Raw genomic sequence first — 15,648 nt, forward strand, 5'->3', positions numbered from 1 at the left:
AGACATTGGGTAGCATTGTTACACATAGTCTTACCCATTATTTTTCTTAGCATTCAAGCACTACACAGCCTTTGAAGAAATGATGTATTGTTAGTTTTATATTGATTCCTTGAGGTGAGCTGTTGCAAACAAGAGTTTGCTCTCTGCCTTAATCTCTACAGAGTTAAGTCTTGGTGTAGCGTAGTTTCTAGGAGCTTGACTTCGGTGGTTGGGTTGAGATTTCTGAAAGACAGATTTGCCTGGGTGGTGGTTGATTTCAGTTCAAGGACTGGTATGTAGTGTAAATAAACAAATTACACTAAGAACATATCCTGACTCCATGCTGCTGCTTTCTCCTCCAGTGGGAAACTGATTTTCAAGGCCTCAATATCTACTGCTGCTTGATAGACAGGTGATATAACTGTAAGATGTTACTGTGTTTTCCTGAAAGTCCTAGGGTTACCATACGTCCAGTTTTTCCTGGACATGTCCGGCTTTTCGGCAATCAAACCCCCGTCCGGGGGGAATTGCCAAAAAGCCGAACATGTCTGGGAAAATGCCGGCCGGGCACTTCCCCTCCCGCGGCTGCTCTGCTCCTCCCCTGACTCTTTGGCTCTGTTTAAGAGCCAAGCTGCCCGAGTGCTATGGGCTTCAGGCAGTCCCCTTGCCTCCGGACCCCAGCCGCCGGCCGGGCACTTCCCCTCCCGGGCTCCGGCGGCGCAGGGTCCGGAGGCATGGGGGCTGCCCGAAGCTGGTAGCGCTTGGGCAGCTCGGCTCTTAAACAGAGACAAAGAGTCAGGGGAGGAGCAGAGCCTCCGGCCGTGGCGGCTCTGCTCCTCCCCTGACTCTTCAGCTCTGTTTAAGAGCCGAGCGCTACGGGCTTGGGGCAGACCCCATGCCGACGGACCCTGCACCGCCGAAGCCCGGGAGGGGAAGTGCCCGGCCGGGGGCACAGGGTCCGGAGGCATAGGGGCTACCCGAAGCCCAAGCACTACCGGCTTCATGGTTTGCCAGGCAGCCTCCAGAGCCTGCGCCCCCGGCTGGGCGCTTCCCCTCCCGGGCTCCAGCTGCGCTGCAGAAGCGCCGGCCGGGGGCGCAGGGTCTGGAGGCTGCCCGGCAAACCGTGAAGCCGGTAGCACTCGGGCAGCCCTTTTTGCGTGGCTGGGAGTGGGAGGGGGCGGAGTTAGGGCAGGGTTGGGGTGGGGAAGGGGCGGAGTTGGGGCAGAACTGGGGTGAGAAATGGGCGGGGCCAGGGCCCCGTGGAGGGTCCTCTTTTTTTTATTTGTTAAATATGGTAACCCTAGAAAGTCCCCTTTAAATAGATAGGAGTCTGTATGGTTCCAAGCCATGAACATTTTGTGTTTCAGTTCAGGTGCAAAGTGCTGCAAAATGAATCACACTCTCTCTCTCTCTCTCCCTCCTTTGGAAACTTAATATCAGTTTGTTCTTTGTTTTATTTAACAGGACATAAATCATCAAGACTGAAATACAATTTCTCATACACAAAGTTCAAAGTATATAGCACATGCACTATATGCAATTTTCAAATGTCTGTGAACACGTTAGTTTTAAAACTATCTTTAATAAAAATAACAAAAAAAAAAAGTATGCGTCTCATTTAGGACGAAGTCGTTGGCAAGTTTGAAGTGAAACTCCTCAACACTTTCCAAAAGATTCACCTTGGACAGGGGAGGGCAAACTACGGCCCGCAGGCTGGATCTGGCCCATCAGGGCTTTCAATCCGGCCTGCAGGATTGCCAGCCCCATGGCGCAGCGGGGCTAAGGCAGGCTCCCTGCCTGCCCTGACCCTGCACCACTCCTGGAAGGGCAGTGGAGGATTTAGAGTTAGTGGAGCCCTGTGCGCAACTTCATTTTTGGAGCCACCCGCTCGAGACCGAGCTAAGAAGAACATTCTCTCTTATCTTCCCCCCCCATTTTTCATTCTTTTTTTCTTCATCCTCCTCCTATATTATAAGTAATAAGAAGTAAATTAAAATAAAGTGAGGTTGGGGTGCAGGAGTGGGTGTAGGGGTTGGGCTCTGAGATGGAGTTTGGGTGCAGGCTCTGGCTGGGGCAGAGAATTGGGGTGTGGGGGGTGAGGGGTGCAGGCTCTGGGAGGAGGTTTGTGTGTGGGCTCTGGGATGGGACAAGGGGTTGGGGTGCAGGAGGAGTCAGGGGGCAGCATTTACCTTTGGTGGTGCAGCTCCCAAAGCAACCGGCACACACATCTCTGGCAGCGGCTCCTAGGTGGGGGAGGGGCAGGCGGTCTCTGCACGCCACTGCCCGCAGGCGCTGCCACCACAGCTCCCACTGGCCACAGTTCCCAGGCAATGGGAGCTGCGGAATCGGCGCTCAGGGTGAGGGTAATGCGCGGAGATACCACCTCCCCCCCCCCAGGTCTGCAGAGACATGCTAGCCACTTCCGGGAGCGGCGCAGCATGGAGGGAGGGAGGGAAGCAGCGTGGGCAGGGAGTCGCCTTAGCCCTTCTGTGCTGCTGCTGGCACGTCTTTGCACCCCCCGTTGGGAGGAGGGGGGGCAACGGGTCTCTGTGTGTTGCCTGGAGTGGGGGCAGTGTGCAGAGCCACCTCCCCCCAGCCAGGGGCATGCAGAGACGTGCCAGCAGCCAGCTGCTTCTGGGAGTGGCGTGGGGCCACCGGCCACGGCATGCAGGCAGTCTGCCTGCCTGAGCCCTGCTGTGCTGCCGGCTGGGACTCGAGGGCAGGTTGTCAGATGAGATTTATCCTGCATTTTGGGGGCTCCCCTGTCACTGTTTGTTTCATGGTAAATCCGCCTCTGCAGAAGTGGCCAGCACCACGTCCCTGCAGCCCCTGTGGGGGGCAGAGGGCTCTGTGCACTGCCCTCGCCTGCAGGCACTGCCCCTCGCAGCTCCTATTGACTGGGAACCGCGGCCAATGCGAGCTTGAGGGATAGTACCCACAGGCGAGGGCAGCATGCGACGGAGCCGCCTGCCCCACCCCACCCCCAAGAGCCACTACTGGACATGCTGGCTACTTCTGGGAGCAGCGCGGGGCCAGGGCAGGCAAAGACATGCTATTTTTCTAGTTTTCTCTCATTCACTGGTTTAGTGTCAGTTCTGAAATCTGCCTGATGAAAACTGGCCTCCTGTTTTAGCTCTGGACATATGGTCACTACAGTTCTGCTCACTCCTCCTTTCTGAGTAAAATTGAATGTACAGGGGATAGCTAGTTGACATAATAGGTTTATGCCGCTAACCTCTGATGACCACTTTTGTTCTAATCTTGTTTTACAATAGGTTACAAAATGAGTTTGGTGTGTTAGCACGGTTGTAATCTTTGCAACTGTGCTAAAGCAACCCAGGGCTGTGGGGTGTTGAGATTCACAACTGACTGGCAAAGCTGAATGAGGGGCTTGCATGCTGCCTACCCTCACTATTAGTAGCTCTAGACCAGGGGTTCTCAAACTGGGGGTCGGGACCCCTCAGGGGGTCACAAGGTTATTACATGGGGGGTCGTGAGCTGTCAGCCTCCACCCCAAACCCCACTTTGCCTCCAGCATTTATAATGGTATTAAATATATTAAAAAGTGTTTTAATTTATAAGGGGGGGGGTCACACTCTGAGGCTTGCTCTGTGAAAGGGGGTCACCAGTACAAAAGTTTGGGAGCCACTGCTTTAGACAAAGCTCTTCACACAAGTCTTTTTAAAACATTAAGGGGAAAGTTGGGGGAGCTAGATTCTGCTGTAATTGGTATCAATCAGGATTTACTCTTCTGATATCAGTGTAAAAACAATATGAGATCAGAATTAAGCTCATAGGTTTTCCATTCCTTATAACAGACTTGCCCAGACTGGAAAGCTCACTCATGAATGGTGATCTTTTGGATGCAATAATCACTTTGCATGCCAGGACCATAAACAACATTTACAAGTATAGTGTATTTTGTGTGCATGGTTGCTGGTCACAGCTCTGAGTCTCAAGCTATAAGGTTATAGACTCATACATAGGAGTGATCAAAGCACTTTAGAATGCAAACTCATGACGTCTTAATCCTCCTTGTCAGATGCTGCCACCACTTAAATTATATGAGGAGGGTTTGTGGTGTGGATTATTTTTACCTTCAGAGAACATCTAGCTCCTTCATCTGAGCCCTGTTTGTATGCATGAAGATAAAAAAGACAAGAGGCCAATACACTTACACAAAGCTTCAATAAATCCAGCAGTTTTGTCTCTCAAAATTGCAAAGCAAAGATGCATTCAGCTGGGCATATGTCAGCTCTCTTTTTATTTAATGTTACTGGCATGCAGCTATGTTGGTTTTTTGTTGTTGTTGTTGTTTCTCTCCATTACAATGTCAGCAGGACCTTAGCATAGTTCTCAGTTTTCATATTTGGGAGCTTCACACCTGTGCAAACTGTCTTTGCTAAAATGTAAGTCTCCTGAAATCAAAGTCTCTCTTCTAGAAGGAACAGTATATAAGCACTGAAGAAGCCGTTAAAAAAAAGAGAGAAGTCTGCAGCAGGCAATGTTTTTGGAATCCATGAAATTTCATTTTCAAAATCTATATTTGAAATCATATGGTGCTTTTGTTTCTCTAGGTCTGACTCAGTGTAAGGAAAAAGCAAAAATCTTTTGCAAACTCATTGATGAAAAGAGAGGCATATCTGGGAATGATATCTTGGATCTCCTGCTGAAAGAAGAAAGAGAAAATGCCAGCAATATGAGTAAAACACTTTACATGGATTGCAATGTCCAATCATTCCCAGTCAGCAAAACAGCTGAGGATGATGTCTGCCTGAGCAGCAAAAGAAGAAAAATGTGTGCAACTCAGAGCCTTCCTTCCACGGCCGCTGGTCTAGTATCAACAGCACCTGCTCAATTCCATGCCATCTACAGCTTGCCATCTGTGTCGGTGAAGTCAGAGCTGGCAGGAGAGTTAAGACAAAGATCTGCTTTGGAAGACAATTGCTTTCAGCTGTCATGGGAGGCGCTCCAGCTGGAAGAGGATGAAGACATGGGGGAGGGTGATGAGGAGTGCAGTGAGGAAGAAAACCCATTTGCTGTTCTTGAAAAATTGATAAAGGAAAATCAAACACTACGGAAAGAAAATGCATGTTTGAAACAGATGCTGCTAGCAGCCCAGAATTCAGGTAAGCGTGTTCTTATTCTGTGATTCCAGACAGGATTTGAAACCATGTCACCTTACACAATAAGTATTAGTATTATTTTTATAGTTTTGGGGTGAATGTTTTACCATCATGCATAAGTTTGGTCAACTAGGGACAAACCTGTTTTGTGAATCAGAGCCCTGAGTTCAATTTCCCACTATTCCTGGAGTCTTTATTATTCAATTCTCAGTAGTATGATGTCATTGGGAATTGAGGGTCTCCAGGACCACACAGGAGATGTTCAGCATTGCCCAGCATCAGGTCTTTGTGAGCAGGTGTTGTGACAGATTTCCCATACAGCTCTGCCAGTGCATCTCAGTGATGGCCTACCACCACCATCTACACAGGTCCCAGACCTGGAATTCCCTTGAAAAAAGACTGCTAGCTGTTGTCAGATTGTGGTGAAATGGATATCCATCTGATGAGAACCAGAGTGTGTCCACCACATTCATTTTGACTCCCAGCACGCTAGAAAGTTAGTTTTCAGAATATTTATTAACAAGTTCTCACTTCTGTTTAATAGCCCCTGAGAAGCTTGAAATGAAATCTGATGTTTTATTGTTTTTCCTCTACTGCCTCCACATATGCATTTGTCCTTGGAAACTTTTTCATGAATGTAGTGCAGCTGGCACTGATACTTTCTGAAAGAAACAGTAATGCCTGTGTTTTGAGTGGAAATAATATATTTATCTGGATGTCAGAAATAATTATATATATTATATAAAGAGTAAATCAGATTTTGGTCCAACATTACAAACTTTGACAGGATTTCAAGGAAAGCTTCATTTGTTCTCTCCAGCACAGTGTTCTGAATTTTCCTTCCATGTATGAACTTTAAATTTTTATTTGAATAACAAATGCTAAATTTGACATTTCCGTGCCTCTTGCAACATGTGACCTGTTGTCAGGGACTGTTAACCACGTCTCAGTCTAATGCCTCTTTAGGAACCACAAGAAGAAATTTGTTTCTTTTAAGTAACCAAAATCTTTTTATGTGAGAAAGGAAGGTTGTCACTCACCCTGTGCAGAATACTAAGCTTTCCTTTAAATGTCTATTTTAAACTATGTTTTTTGGTTTAAAAAAATACTCCCTACGTAACTCCTTGAAGACAAGGGAGTCTTTCCATTGACTTTAGCAGTCTGTGGATCAGGCCTTTGTTGCGCTGATACCTGCTGATGGAAGGAGGGATAGACCAAGCTGTGTGCATCTTTGAGACTTACTGAATTCTGTAATAACCTTGATACTCTGAATGGTTACATATTGTTCCCTCAATCCATGCATACAGCTGTCATTGGCAACAGTTGGTTGTGCACGTGGATCAAGGGTACAATATGTCATTTTTTGACAGCGCTTATGAAAACAGTTCATCCTGATCTGGCAGCCTCTGTACATGAACAACATTTGGAGAAACACTCTCCTGCAATAAATTGCCTGACCGAACGTATGGCTAAACTTTGTGTTACACAGGTGCACTAAGGGCTCCAAAGGTGGCAGGATATATTCACTGAGGCATGCAGGTCTAGATCTAGACTAGCATCATCTTCACGCTTTGTTGATGCACATAGGGACGTTTTAAACACTGAGCCTAAATACATAACTAAAAGATGGTTTGCTTGTTTTTCTTCATACACATCCTTCAGGCATCTCATTTTGCTCAGAATTGTTGTAGAAAGCTCCTTGTGCTTTCCCCTTTTAGTAATTTTATTTGCTTTCCCTGACTGCACTATCCTCAGTGACAGATATTATATATTTAAAATTTGACCCACATACAGTAGTATTAACACACAGCCATTTACGGAGTAAGTGTTGTATTAACTTAGATGGACTATATGGGCCAAAGGTGTTAACATAATCCAGTCACTGCCCATCATTAAACACTGTTAAACAAGATTGGGGGTTTGGTATACAGAGACCACAGCCTCCTTAGGACCAGGGCAAACACCCCATTAAAAATCCTTTTAACCTTTAATAAAAGGTAAAGAAAGGAAGGCAAACAGTTAAAGCATTTGAAATGTAAAATATTAAATAAGGCTCTTATTTTAACCACATGTCTTGTTCCCTTCCCCTGGAGAGCATTTTAGAAGGAAAAACCTCCTTGTTTGACACACTCTGAGATGGTATCAAAAAGGGCAATAACTGTTCTTTGAGGGGAAAGAGAAGATGTTAGTTGACATGGGCTGGAGCAGTTGATGTTGCTGCTGCTGCTGTTAAAATCCAATCCCCTTTCATGCCAGGTGGTGCAGGGGATTCAGCTGGAGCTGGTAGAAGTGGTGATGTTATCTGGGTTCCTTTTATCATACTGCCTTGTTGTTTGAACTAATTCAGTCTTTCTGTCTCCCTACCATACCTTTTCCCATCAACTTTTGTTGTTATAGGTTACTGTGACATTGTATGAACTTTCAGATACTTTTTTAGAGTTGACCTCACAATTAGGGTGGATTTGTAGGTGCAATTATTACAACAGTATACTTTAAGACATGTCCCCTTGTTGGGAGGGTATGGAGGTGCACCAGCTCAGTAGAACTCCAGTAGGCACAATGCCTCTTGGAGCTCCCAGGGGACCAGAGAAAATGTAGCTAAGACACCATTCTAGAGGGTGCAAGGGCTGGTTTCCACCACCGGTGACCGCACTGCTAGACAATGTGGAGGTGTCCCAGCCCTTTAAGCCTAACGATTCATGGGGCCTAGCCTAATTTTACTGGTGAGATTGTGTCTGGCGCTTGTGGAGAGAAAAGCTTCTTGCAACTTCAGCCCCCACCCACAACAGACTCACTCAGTGCAGGATACAGTCTGGCGTACAGTCAGCCTTTGGGGCCCACAAAGTCTATGGTCATATTTTCCACTAATTTGAGGGACCTAACAATATAAAGGAGAATCTCCATTTTAATCTTTAAGCACATTTCTAGTTTCCTGCCTTGAGAGGACAGCCTTGGGAATGAAGCTGAGTTGAAAGGTTATCAGTAATATTTTTCTAAAGATGACAGCTTATACCATTTTTCCTTCACAGACTGGCTTTTGGGGTCTGTGAAAACTATGGTCATGGATCCTTATCCCTGAGAGTCCCAGGTCAGTCTAGGATGGTGAGGACAGTTCCTCCCAGGCTGCCACTGATGGACTGTCACACACTCTCTCAGAAGTAGCTACCTACAGGTCAGTCATCAGCTGGGCAGCCAATGTGAAGTCTGGCCACAAAAAAGGGCATCTCAATAGCATGGGAGCTTACCCAGAGCAGTAGACTAGGTACAGACTGTATTCTAATTCCAGGCCTGATACTAACTCCGGCACTGGCCTAAATTACTTAACCTTTCTAGTTAGCTCCCCATCTGTAATATCGGGATAATACCCACTATACAGGTGGTGGTAAGGTAGCTATAATAATGTAGCAGTTAATGTTTAAAGCACTGTATGTGCATTGGATCCTGCTAAAATTTCACAGTGGGAGCTAATTGTCCACCAGACCCCCTATTTGCTTCGACAAATGTCCCTTGTAATTTTTTTTTAACTATTGGCAACTATGCTCACAGCCCAGCAGCATCTAGGGTCCTCTTCTGCAGCTGGATTTTTCCCTTCCCGACACTCTTTATGTAAAGTGTGTCATTTATATTTGGACCGTACTCCAAAGAATTCTCATTGACTTACCCCAAAATCATCAGGATGGCCTTGTGTGCGCTGGTATGATCATGTGAACAGAAATTGGTTCGGTTTGGAGGGGGCAGTGAAAAATTGGTTGACAGGCTTGGTCTGACATACCAAGGAGTCACCTCAGTCTGGAACTTAATGAAAAAGAGAGCAGCAAGTGAGATTAGTTTTCTTTTTTTGCTCTCTTTATCCTTGTCATTGGGCCAATGACCCTTCAGTAGAATTAGGACCTAATTGGCCCATGAGAAACCAGTGGGCTACAGTTGGGAGCAATCAGGTATTCGGGGTGGTGGCTTTTAGCTAATTAGTAATGGAGCAACTCAGCTAGAAAGAGGCTGCTAGAGCAGCATAAAGAGTTGCTTGAAAGGAGGAGGGAAAGAAAGAGGGCTCTCACTCTAGATAAGTCCTGTAGTTGCTGCAGGAACCCATAGGAGGTGGAGCGGTAGAGACAAGTGCTTAGAGGTGACATTGAGAGCCCCAAGAGAACTGTCAGGATCCCTGGGGAAGGGAGACCATGGCAGGCCCTAGACCAAATGGCACCCCAGGTGAGGAGCATCTTCAGCGCCCTCCCCCCTCCATTGGTTAAATTTTTGAATACCTTATTTTTTTACTGCATTTGTAGCCCACTGCCCCCCACATCCAGCACCCCAGGCAGTCACCTGCATCGCCTGCCCCTAAATCTAGCTCTGAGGGAAACAGTTGGGTGCTCCTATCAATAAGTTCCAGCAAGGAAACTGGGGACTGTCTAGATTAGACAGTCCTACAGTTTGCTCTGGCTCCTGGGAAGGAGATAGGAAGATCCACAGGGAGCGGAGTAAGCTCCTGGGTGGAGGGGATCCTGAGTTAGGGTCTACAATGGGTAGAAGAAACTCACAGGAAACAGGTTAGGCTACTGTTTAAACTAGGAGATGGGGGCAGGGCCGGCTCTAGGATTTTTGCTGCCCAAAGCAAAAACAATTTTGGCTGCTCCCCCCGTTCTTTAATTACCCCACCCCCGGCCTGCCTCAACTCCGCCCCTTCCCCAAATCCCCAGCCCTGCCTCCTCCCCCCAGGCTCTCAAGCCTAGGAGGGAGGGAGGGGGAGAAGCGGCGCCCGCGCCGCGGCCACTCGGAGTCTCTCCCCCTTCCCCCGCCCCCCAGGTTTGAGAGCCTGGGAGGGAGGGGGAGACTCCAAGTGGCCACGGCGCGGGCGCCGCTTCTCCCCCTCCCTCCCAGACTCTCAAGCCTGGGACGGAGGGGGGGCAGCGGCGCGCAAAACGGCCGCTCAGGATTTCCCCCTCCCTCCCAGGTTTGAGAGCCTGGGAGGGAGGGCGAGTAGTGGTGTGTGAATCAGCTGTTTTGCGCGCCGTGGCAGCAGCAGCGGAGGTGAGCTAGGGCGGCCAGGGCACATTTTTAGGGGCGGCATTCTGGCGCCGGCCATGCCGCCCCTAAAAATGTGCCGCCCCAAGCACCAGCTTGTTTTGCTGGTGCCTAGAGCCGGCCCTGGATGGGGGAAAGCCGACTGCTGCAGAGGAGCATGTGGATCGGACAGAGACTTCTCTTAGAAGAGAGTCTATTGATAGAGATTCTCTAGGTTCTAGTCGGGAAAAGAGGATGGAAGAGGATAAAGGGGCCAGATCAGATGAGAAACATTTACATAAAGAATCAGACACATCAGAAAAGGGCAGACAAATAAACAGTGACAAGTTTTTAAAGTGCTTGTACACAAATGCTAGAAGCCTAAATAATAAGATGGGTGAACTAGAGTGCCTCGTGATAAAGGAGGATATTGATATAATAAGTATCACAGAAACCTGGTGGACTGAGGACAATCAATGGGACACAATCATTCCGGGGTACAAAATATATCGGAAGGACAGAACAGGTCATGGGGCGGGGGGGGCGGGGCGGGAAGGGCACTATATGTGAAAGAAAATGTAGAATCAAATGAAGTAAAAATCTTAAGTAAATCCACATGTTCCATAGAATCTCTATGGATAGTAATTCCATGTTCTAATAAGAATATAATATTAGGGATCTATTATCGACCACCTGACCAGGACAGTGATAGTGATGATGAAATGCTAAGGGAAATTAGAGAGGCTATCAAAATTAAGAACTCCATAATAGTGGGGGATTTCAATTATCCCCATATTGACTGGGAACATGTCACCTCAGGACAAAATGCAGAGACAAAATTTCTCGATATTTTAAATGACTGCTTCTTGGAGCAGCTGGTATGGGAACCCACAAGGGGAGAGGCAACTCTAGATTTAGTCCTGAGTGGAGCACAGGAGCTGGTCCAAGAGGTAACTATAACAGGACCGCTTGGAAATAGTGACCATAATATAATAATGTTTAACATCCCTGTGGTGGGAAGGACATCTCAACAGCCCAATACTGTGGCATTTAATTTCAAAAAGGGGGACTATGCAAAAATGAGGGGGTTAGTTAAACAGAAATTAAAAGGTACAGTGACTAAAGTGAAATCCCTGCAAGCTTCATGGGCGCTTTTTAAAGACACCAGAATAGAGGCCCAACTTAAATGTATACCCCAAATTAAGAAATACAGTAAAAGAACTAAAAAAGAGCCACCGTGGCTTAACAACCATGTAAAAGAAGCAGTAATAGATAAAGACTTCCTTTAAAAAGTGGAAGTCAAATCCTAGTGAGGTAAATAGAAAGGAGCATAAACACTGCCAAATTAAGTGTAAAAACATAGTAAGAAAAGCCAAAGAGGAGTTTGAAGAATGGCTAGCCAAAAACTCCAAAGGTAATAACAACATGTTTTTTAAGTACATCAGAAACAGGAAGCCTGCTAAACAACCAGTGGGGCCCCTTGATGATTGAGATAGAAAAGGAGCGCTTAAAGACGATAGTCATTGCGGAGAAACTGAAGCAAAGAATTCTTTTAGTCTTCACGGCTGAGGATGTTAGGGAGATTCCCAAAACTGAGCCAGCTTTTGTAGGTGACAAATCTGAGGAACTGTCACAGATTGAAGTGTCACTAGAGGAGGTTTTGGAATTAATTGATAAACTTAACATTAACAAGTCACCAGGACCAGATGGCATTCACCCAAGAGTTCTGAAAGAACTCAAATGGGAAATTGCGGAACTATTAACTAGGGTTTGTAACCTGTCCTTTAAATTGGCTTCTGTACCCAACAACTGTAAGATAGCAAATGTAACGCCAATATTTTAAAAGGGCTCTAGAGGTGATCCTGGCAATTACAGACCGGTAAGTCTAACGTCGGTACCGGTCAAATTAGTCGAAACAATAGTAAAGAATAAAACTGTCAGACACATAGAAGAACATAAATTTTGGGGCAAAAGTCAACATGGTTCTGTAAAGAGTAATCGTGTCTTACTAATCTATTAGAGTTCTTTGAAGGGGTCAACAAACATGTGGACACGGGGGATCCAGTGACATAGTGTACTTAGATTTCCAGAAAGCCTTTGACAAGGTCCCTCACCAAACGCTCTTATGTAAATTAGGTTGTGATGGGATAAAAAGGAAGGTCCTTTCATGGACTGAGAACTGGTTAAAAGACAGGGAACAAAGGGTAGGAATTAATGGTAAATTCTCAGAATTGGAGAGGGGTAACTAGTGGTGTTCCCCAAGGGTCAGTCCTTGGACCAATACTATTCATAAATGATCTGGAGAAAGGGGTAAAAAGTGAGGTGGCAAAGTTTGCAGATGATACTAAACTACTCAAGATAGTTAAGACTGTGAAGAACTTCAAAAAGATCTCACAAAACTAAGTGATTGGGCAACAAAATTTAATGTGGATAAATGTAAAGTAATGCACATTGGAAAAAATAACCCCAACTATACATACAATATGATGGGGGCTAATTTAGCTACAACAAATCAGGAAAAAGATCTTGGAGTCATCGTGGATAGTTCTCTGAAGATGGCCACGCAGTGTGCAGAGGCGGTCAAAAAAGCAAACAGGATATTAGGAATCATTAAAAAGGGGATAGAGAATAAGATGGAGAATATATTATTGCCCTTATATAAATCGATGATACGCCCACATCTTGTATACTGCGTACAGATGGGGTCTCCTCATCTCAAAAAAGATATACTGGCACTAGAAAAGGTTCAGAGAAGAGCAATTAAAATGATTAGGGGTTTGGAAAGGGTTCCATATGAGGAGAGATTAAAGAGGCTAGGACTTTTCAGCTTGGAAAAGAGGAGACTAAGGGGGGATATGATAGAGGTATATAAAATTGAGTGATGTGGAGAAAGTAGATAAGGAAAAGTTATTTACTTATTCCCATAATACAAGAACTAGGGGTCACCAAATGAAATTAATAGGCATCAGGTTTAAAACAAATAAAAGGAAGTTCTTCTTCACACAGCGCACAGTCAACTTGTGGAACTCCTTACCTGAGGAGGTTGTGAAGGCTAGGACTATAACAGCGTTTAAAAGAGAACTGGATAAATTCATGGAGGTTAAGTCCATTAATGGCTATTAGCCAGGATGGGTAAGGAATGGTGTCCCTAGACTCTGTCAGAGGGTGGAGATGGATGGCAGGAGAGAGATCACTTGATCATTACCTGTTAGGTTCACTCCCTCTGGGGCACCTGGCATTGGCCACTGTTGGTAGACTGGGCTGGATGGACCTTTGGTCTGACCCAGTACGGCCGTTCTTATGTTCTTATGTTATGTACTGTTGGGGATGTCCTGAGATAGGACTGTAAATGGAAATCGGGAGACCCCGGAGATAAAGTGCCACATCCCCTGGGGAAGGGAGGCAGTCGGGGAATCCTGCTGGGGAAGCAGCAATGTAGGAGAAGCTCTGCAGGGGCCAGCAGAAGGGGCCCAGGAAACAAAGCAGAAGTTATTAGTTTGGAGATTCATTTTTTGGATTTGCATTTGGATCTTTCAGTTATTCCAGAAGAGGGTTTGGATTTTGTGACTTGGCCAGGAGACCAAGCCACGGAAGGCCCTGTGAGAGGCAGATAGCCTGCAGGAGGTGCTGGAGCTGAAGATACCAGTGACATTATATACAGGCTCAAGGGGGCATGCAAAGGGAGAGTGTGTCCCATCAGAATCCCTATGGAGAAAGTGATTTTCCCCCTCAGACCCTTTAATGAGCCCCTCATGCTTTACATCTAAATTTTACTAAAATCTCCAGCTCTTTCTGCTGACAGGAGTTAAATACCAAATAGTGAGCAATGGACCAAAACGAATGGAAAAAGAGGGAGAGAGAGTTTTTGGGTTTTTTTTGAAGACTCTTTAGCATGGTGTCTGGAAAAATATTTGACACCAGAGGTTGTGAGCTTTTGTGCCAAGAGAAATGTTCTTAAACTGCCTTTAGCCCTTATTAAATCCTAATGTATTTCTAGTTCTGAGGTTAGTGACTATTTGGTGATAAGGGTTGATGACAGCTTTTTAGGTGTTATAGCCTTAGAGGGAGGAACAGTTCTGAACAAATGTTGAATCCATAGGCTAGATCCATCTTGTCGGATAACTGGAAGCAAAGGAGATTTGTAAACCAAATGTTACAAGTCTGAAGGCCTCCAGGAGCTGGAGAGTCGCAGAATATTATTTTATCTGAGCCTTCTGGGGTGCTGGTCCTGAATCAGATGATGTGGTGATGTCCCAAAATTAAGTAGTTCATTAAGAGAGAGACTCCTGTTTTGCATGTGTACAGTATCTACCTATTTTATGGTTTGTGCTTTTCCACTGTCTAGGCGTGCTACTGTTCAATTTTAGATTTTCCCCTGTTGGTAAAATGAATCATTTTACTGGTGTCTTTGGTTATTCAGAGAACTGCAAAGTTATCAGAATTGGGATTCTGGACAAATATTATAAAAGCATCACTGTTCTACAACAAAATAAAATATGAACTGGAGAAGTGAGTACATGGCCTACATTTCAAACCACAGTTCCTTCTGAGTGCACTTATGGTAAATTGTTGCAGAAAAAAATTTCATATAGTGAAGCGCTCTCAGACAGTCAGTCAGAGAAATACTTTTAGCTGTATTTTACTCAGCATGTGACACGTACTGAAACCAAACTCTGTTCTCTACTGCCAAGACAGACTGGTTCATATAACTTCATATGCATTCTCTCACACACATACAACTCACACAGTATGTGCCTGATTACAATACCACAAACCCACAAAATGGACTGCTTCATACACATATGCATCTGTTTCCAAGGAAACAGAACTGCATTTTTGACAAATGCACACAATTTGTTACTCATATCTACTACCATGCCAGTTTTCAAACCTTTTTCTCCAGCTACCGTATGTGCTTCCTAATACACAGTCTAAGCTAAATAAAATGTTTGTGATTGCTACTGGAAAGCTGTCTTCTGTTATTAGCATGGATGCATAGTGACAGTGGATTTCACTCTCACATGCCTGCCAGGAGATGAGATTGAATGGACATGGCTGAAAAGTAACTATTACAGCAGGGTTTCCTGGGTTGGTGGACAATAGGCTCATGAATGAGGTGACACTGGGCCAGATTTTAAAGGTATTTAGGCATTCACTGGAACGTTTAAAAGTGCCTAAATCCTATTGAAATTACCTTATTACAGAACCTACTGTCCAGCAAGTGATTAAAGTGCCAGCTAAGGGCCAAACCCTAACCTGTATTATGTGGATATGCTGAGGAGAAATGGGTGTAGGAAACTTCCTTTCCCACCCCACCCATTCAGCAAGAGGGTGCCTAGTGCTCAAAAAAGTACAAAACTGAAGGATACCGTAGCCAGTCTACATTAACTCCGACTCTTGCTAGCCCTGGTGAACCTGCTCAGTGCTAGACCAATGATGGGAGAAGTGCCTAAAATTCTTGTTGTAGATACAACTAGAGAGCAAAATGGTTCTGGTGGAAGATCACTGCTTGGCTGCCAATGAGTCAGATAGGATTTTCCCCCTG

At 45.6% G+C, this 15,648-nt stretch overlaps 1 protein-coding gene across 1 annotated transcript in view; it reads left to right on the forward strand.

The window, feature by feature from the left end:
* The window catches only part of LOC103306284 (uncharacterized), a 91,168-nt gene that overhangs the window by 44,297 nt on the left and 31,223 nt on the right, over window positions 1–15,648 (forward strand). Inside the window, exon 2 of the mRNA XM_008170780.4 lies at window positions 4,557–5,108. Within this exon, the coding sequence (XP_008169002.1) occupies window positions 4,557–5,108 (552 nt within the window). The remainder of the gene's footprint in view (window positions 1–4,556; window positions 5,109–15,648) is intronic.

This window comes from Chrysemys picta, chromosome 2 (genome assembly GCF_011386835.1).
Source record: "Chrysemys picta bellii isolate R12L10 chromosome 2, ASM1138683v2, whole genome shotgun sequence".
Classification (NCBI taxonomy): domain Eukaryota; kingdom Metazoa; phylum Chordata; order Testudines; family Emydidae; genus Chrysemys; species Chrysemys picta.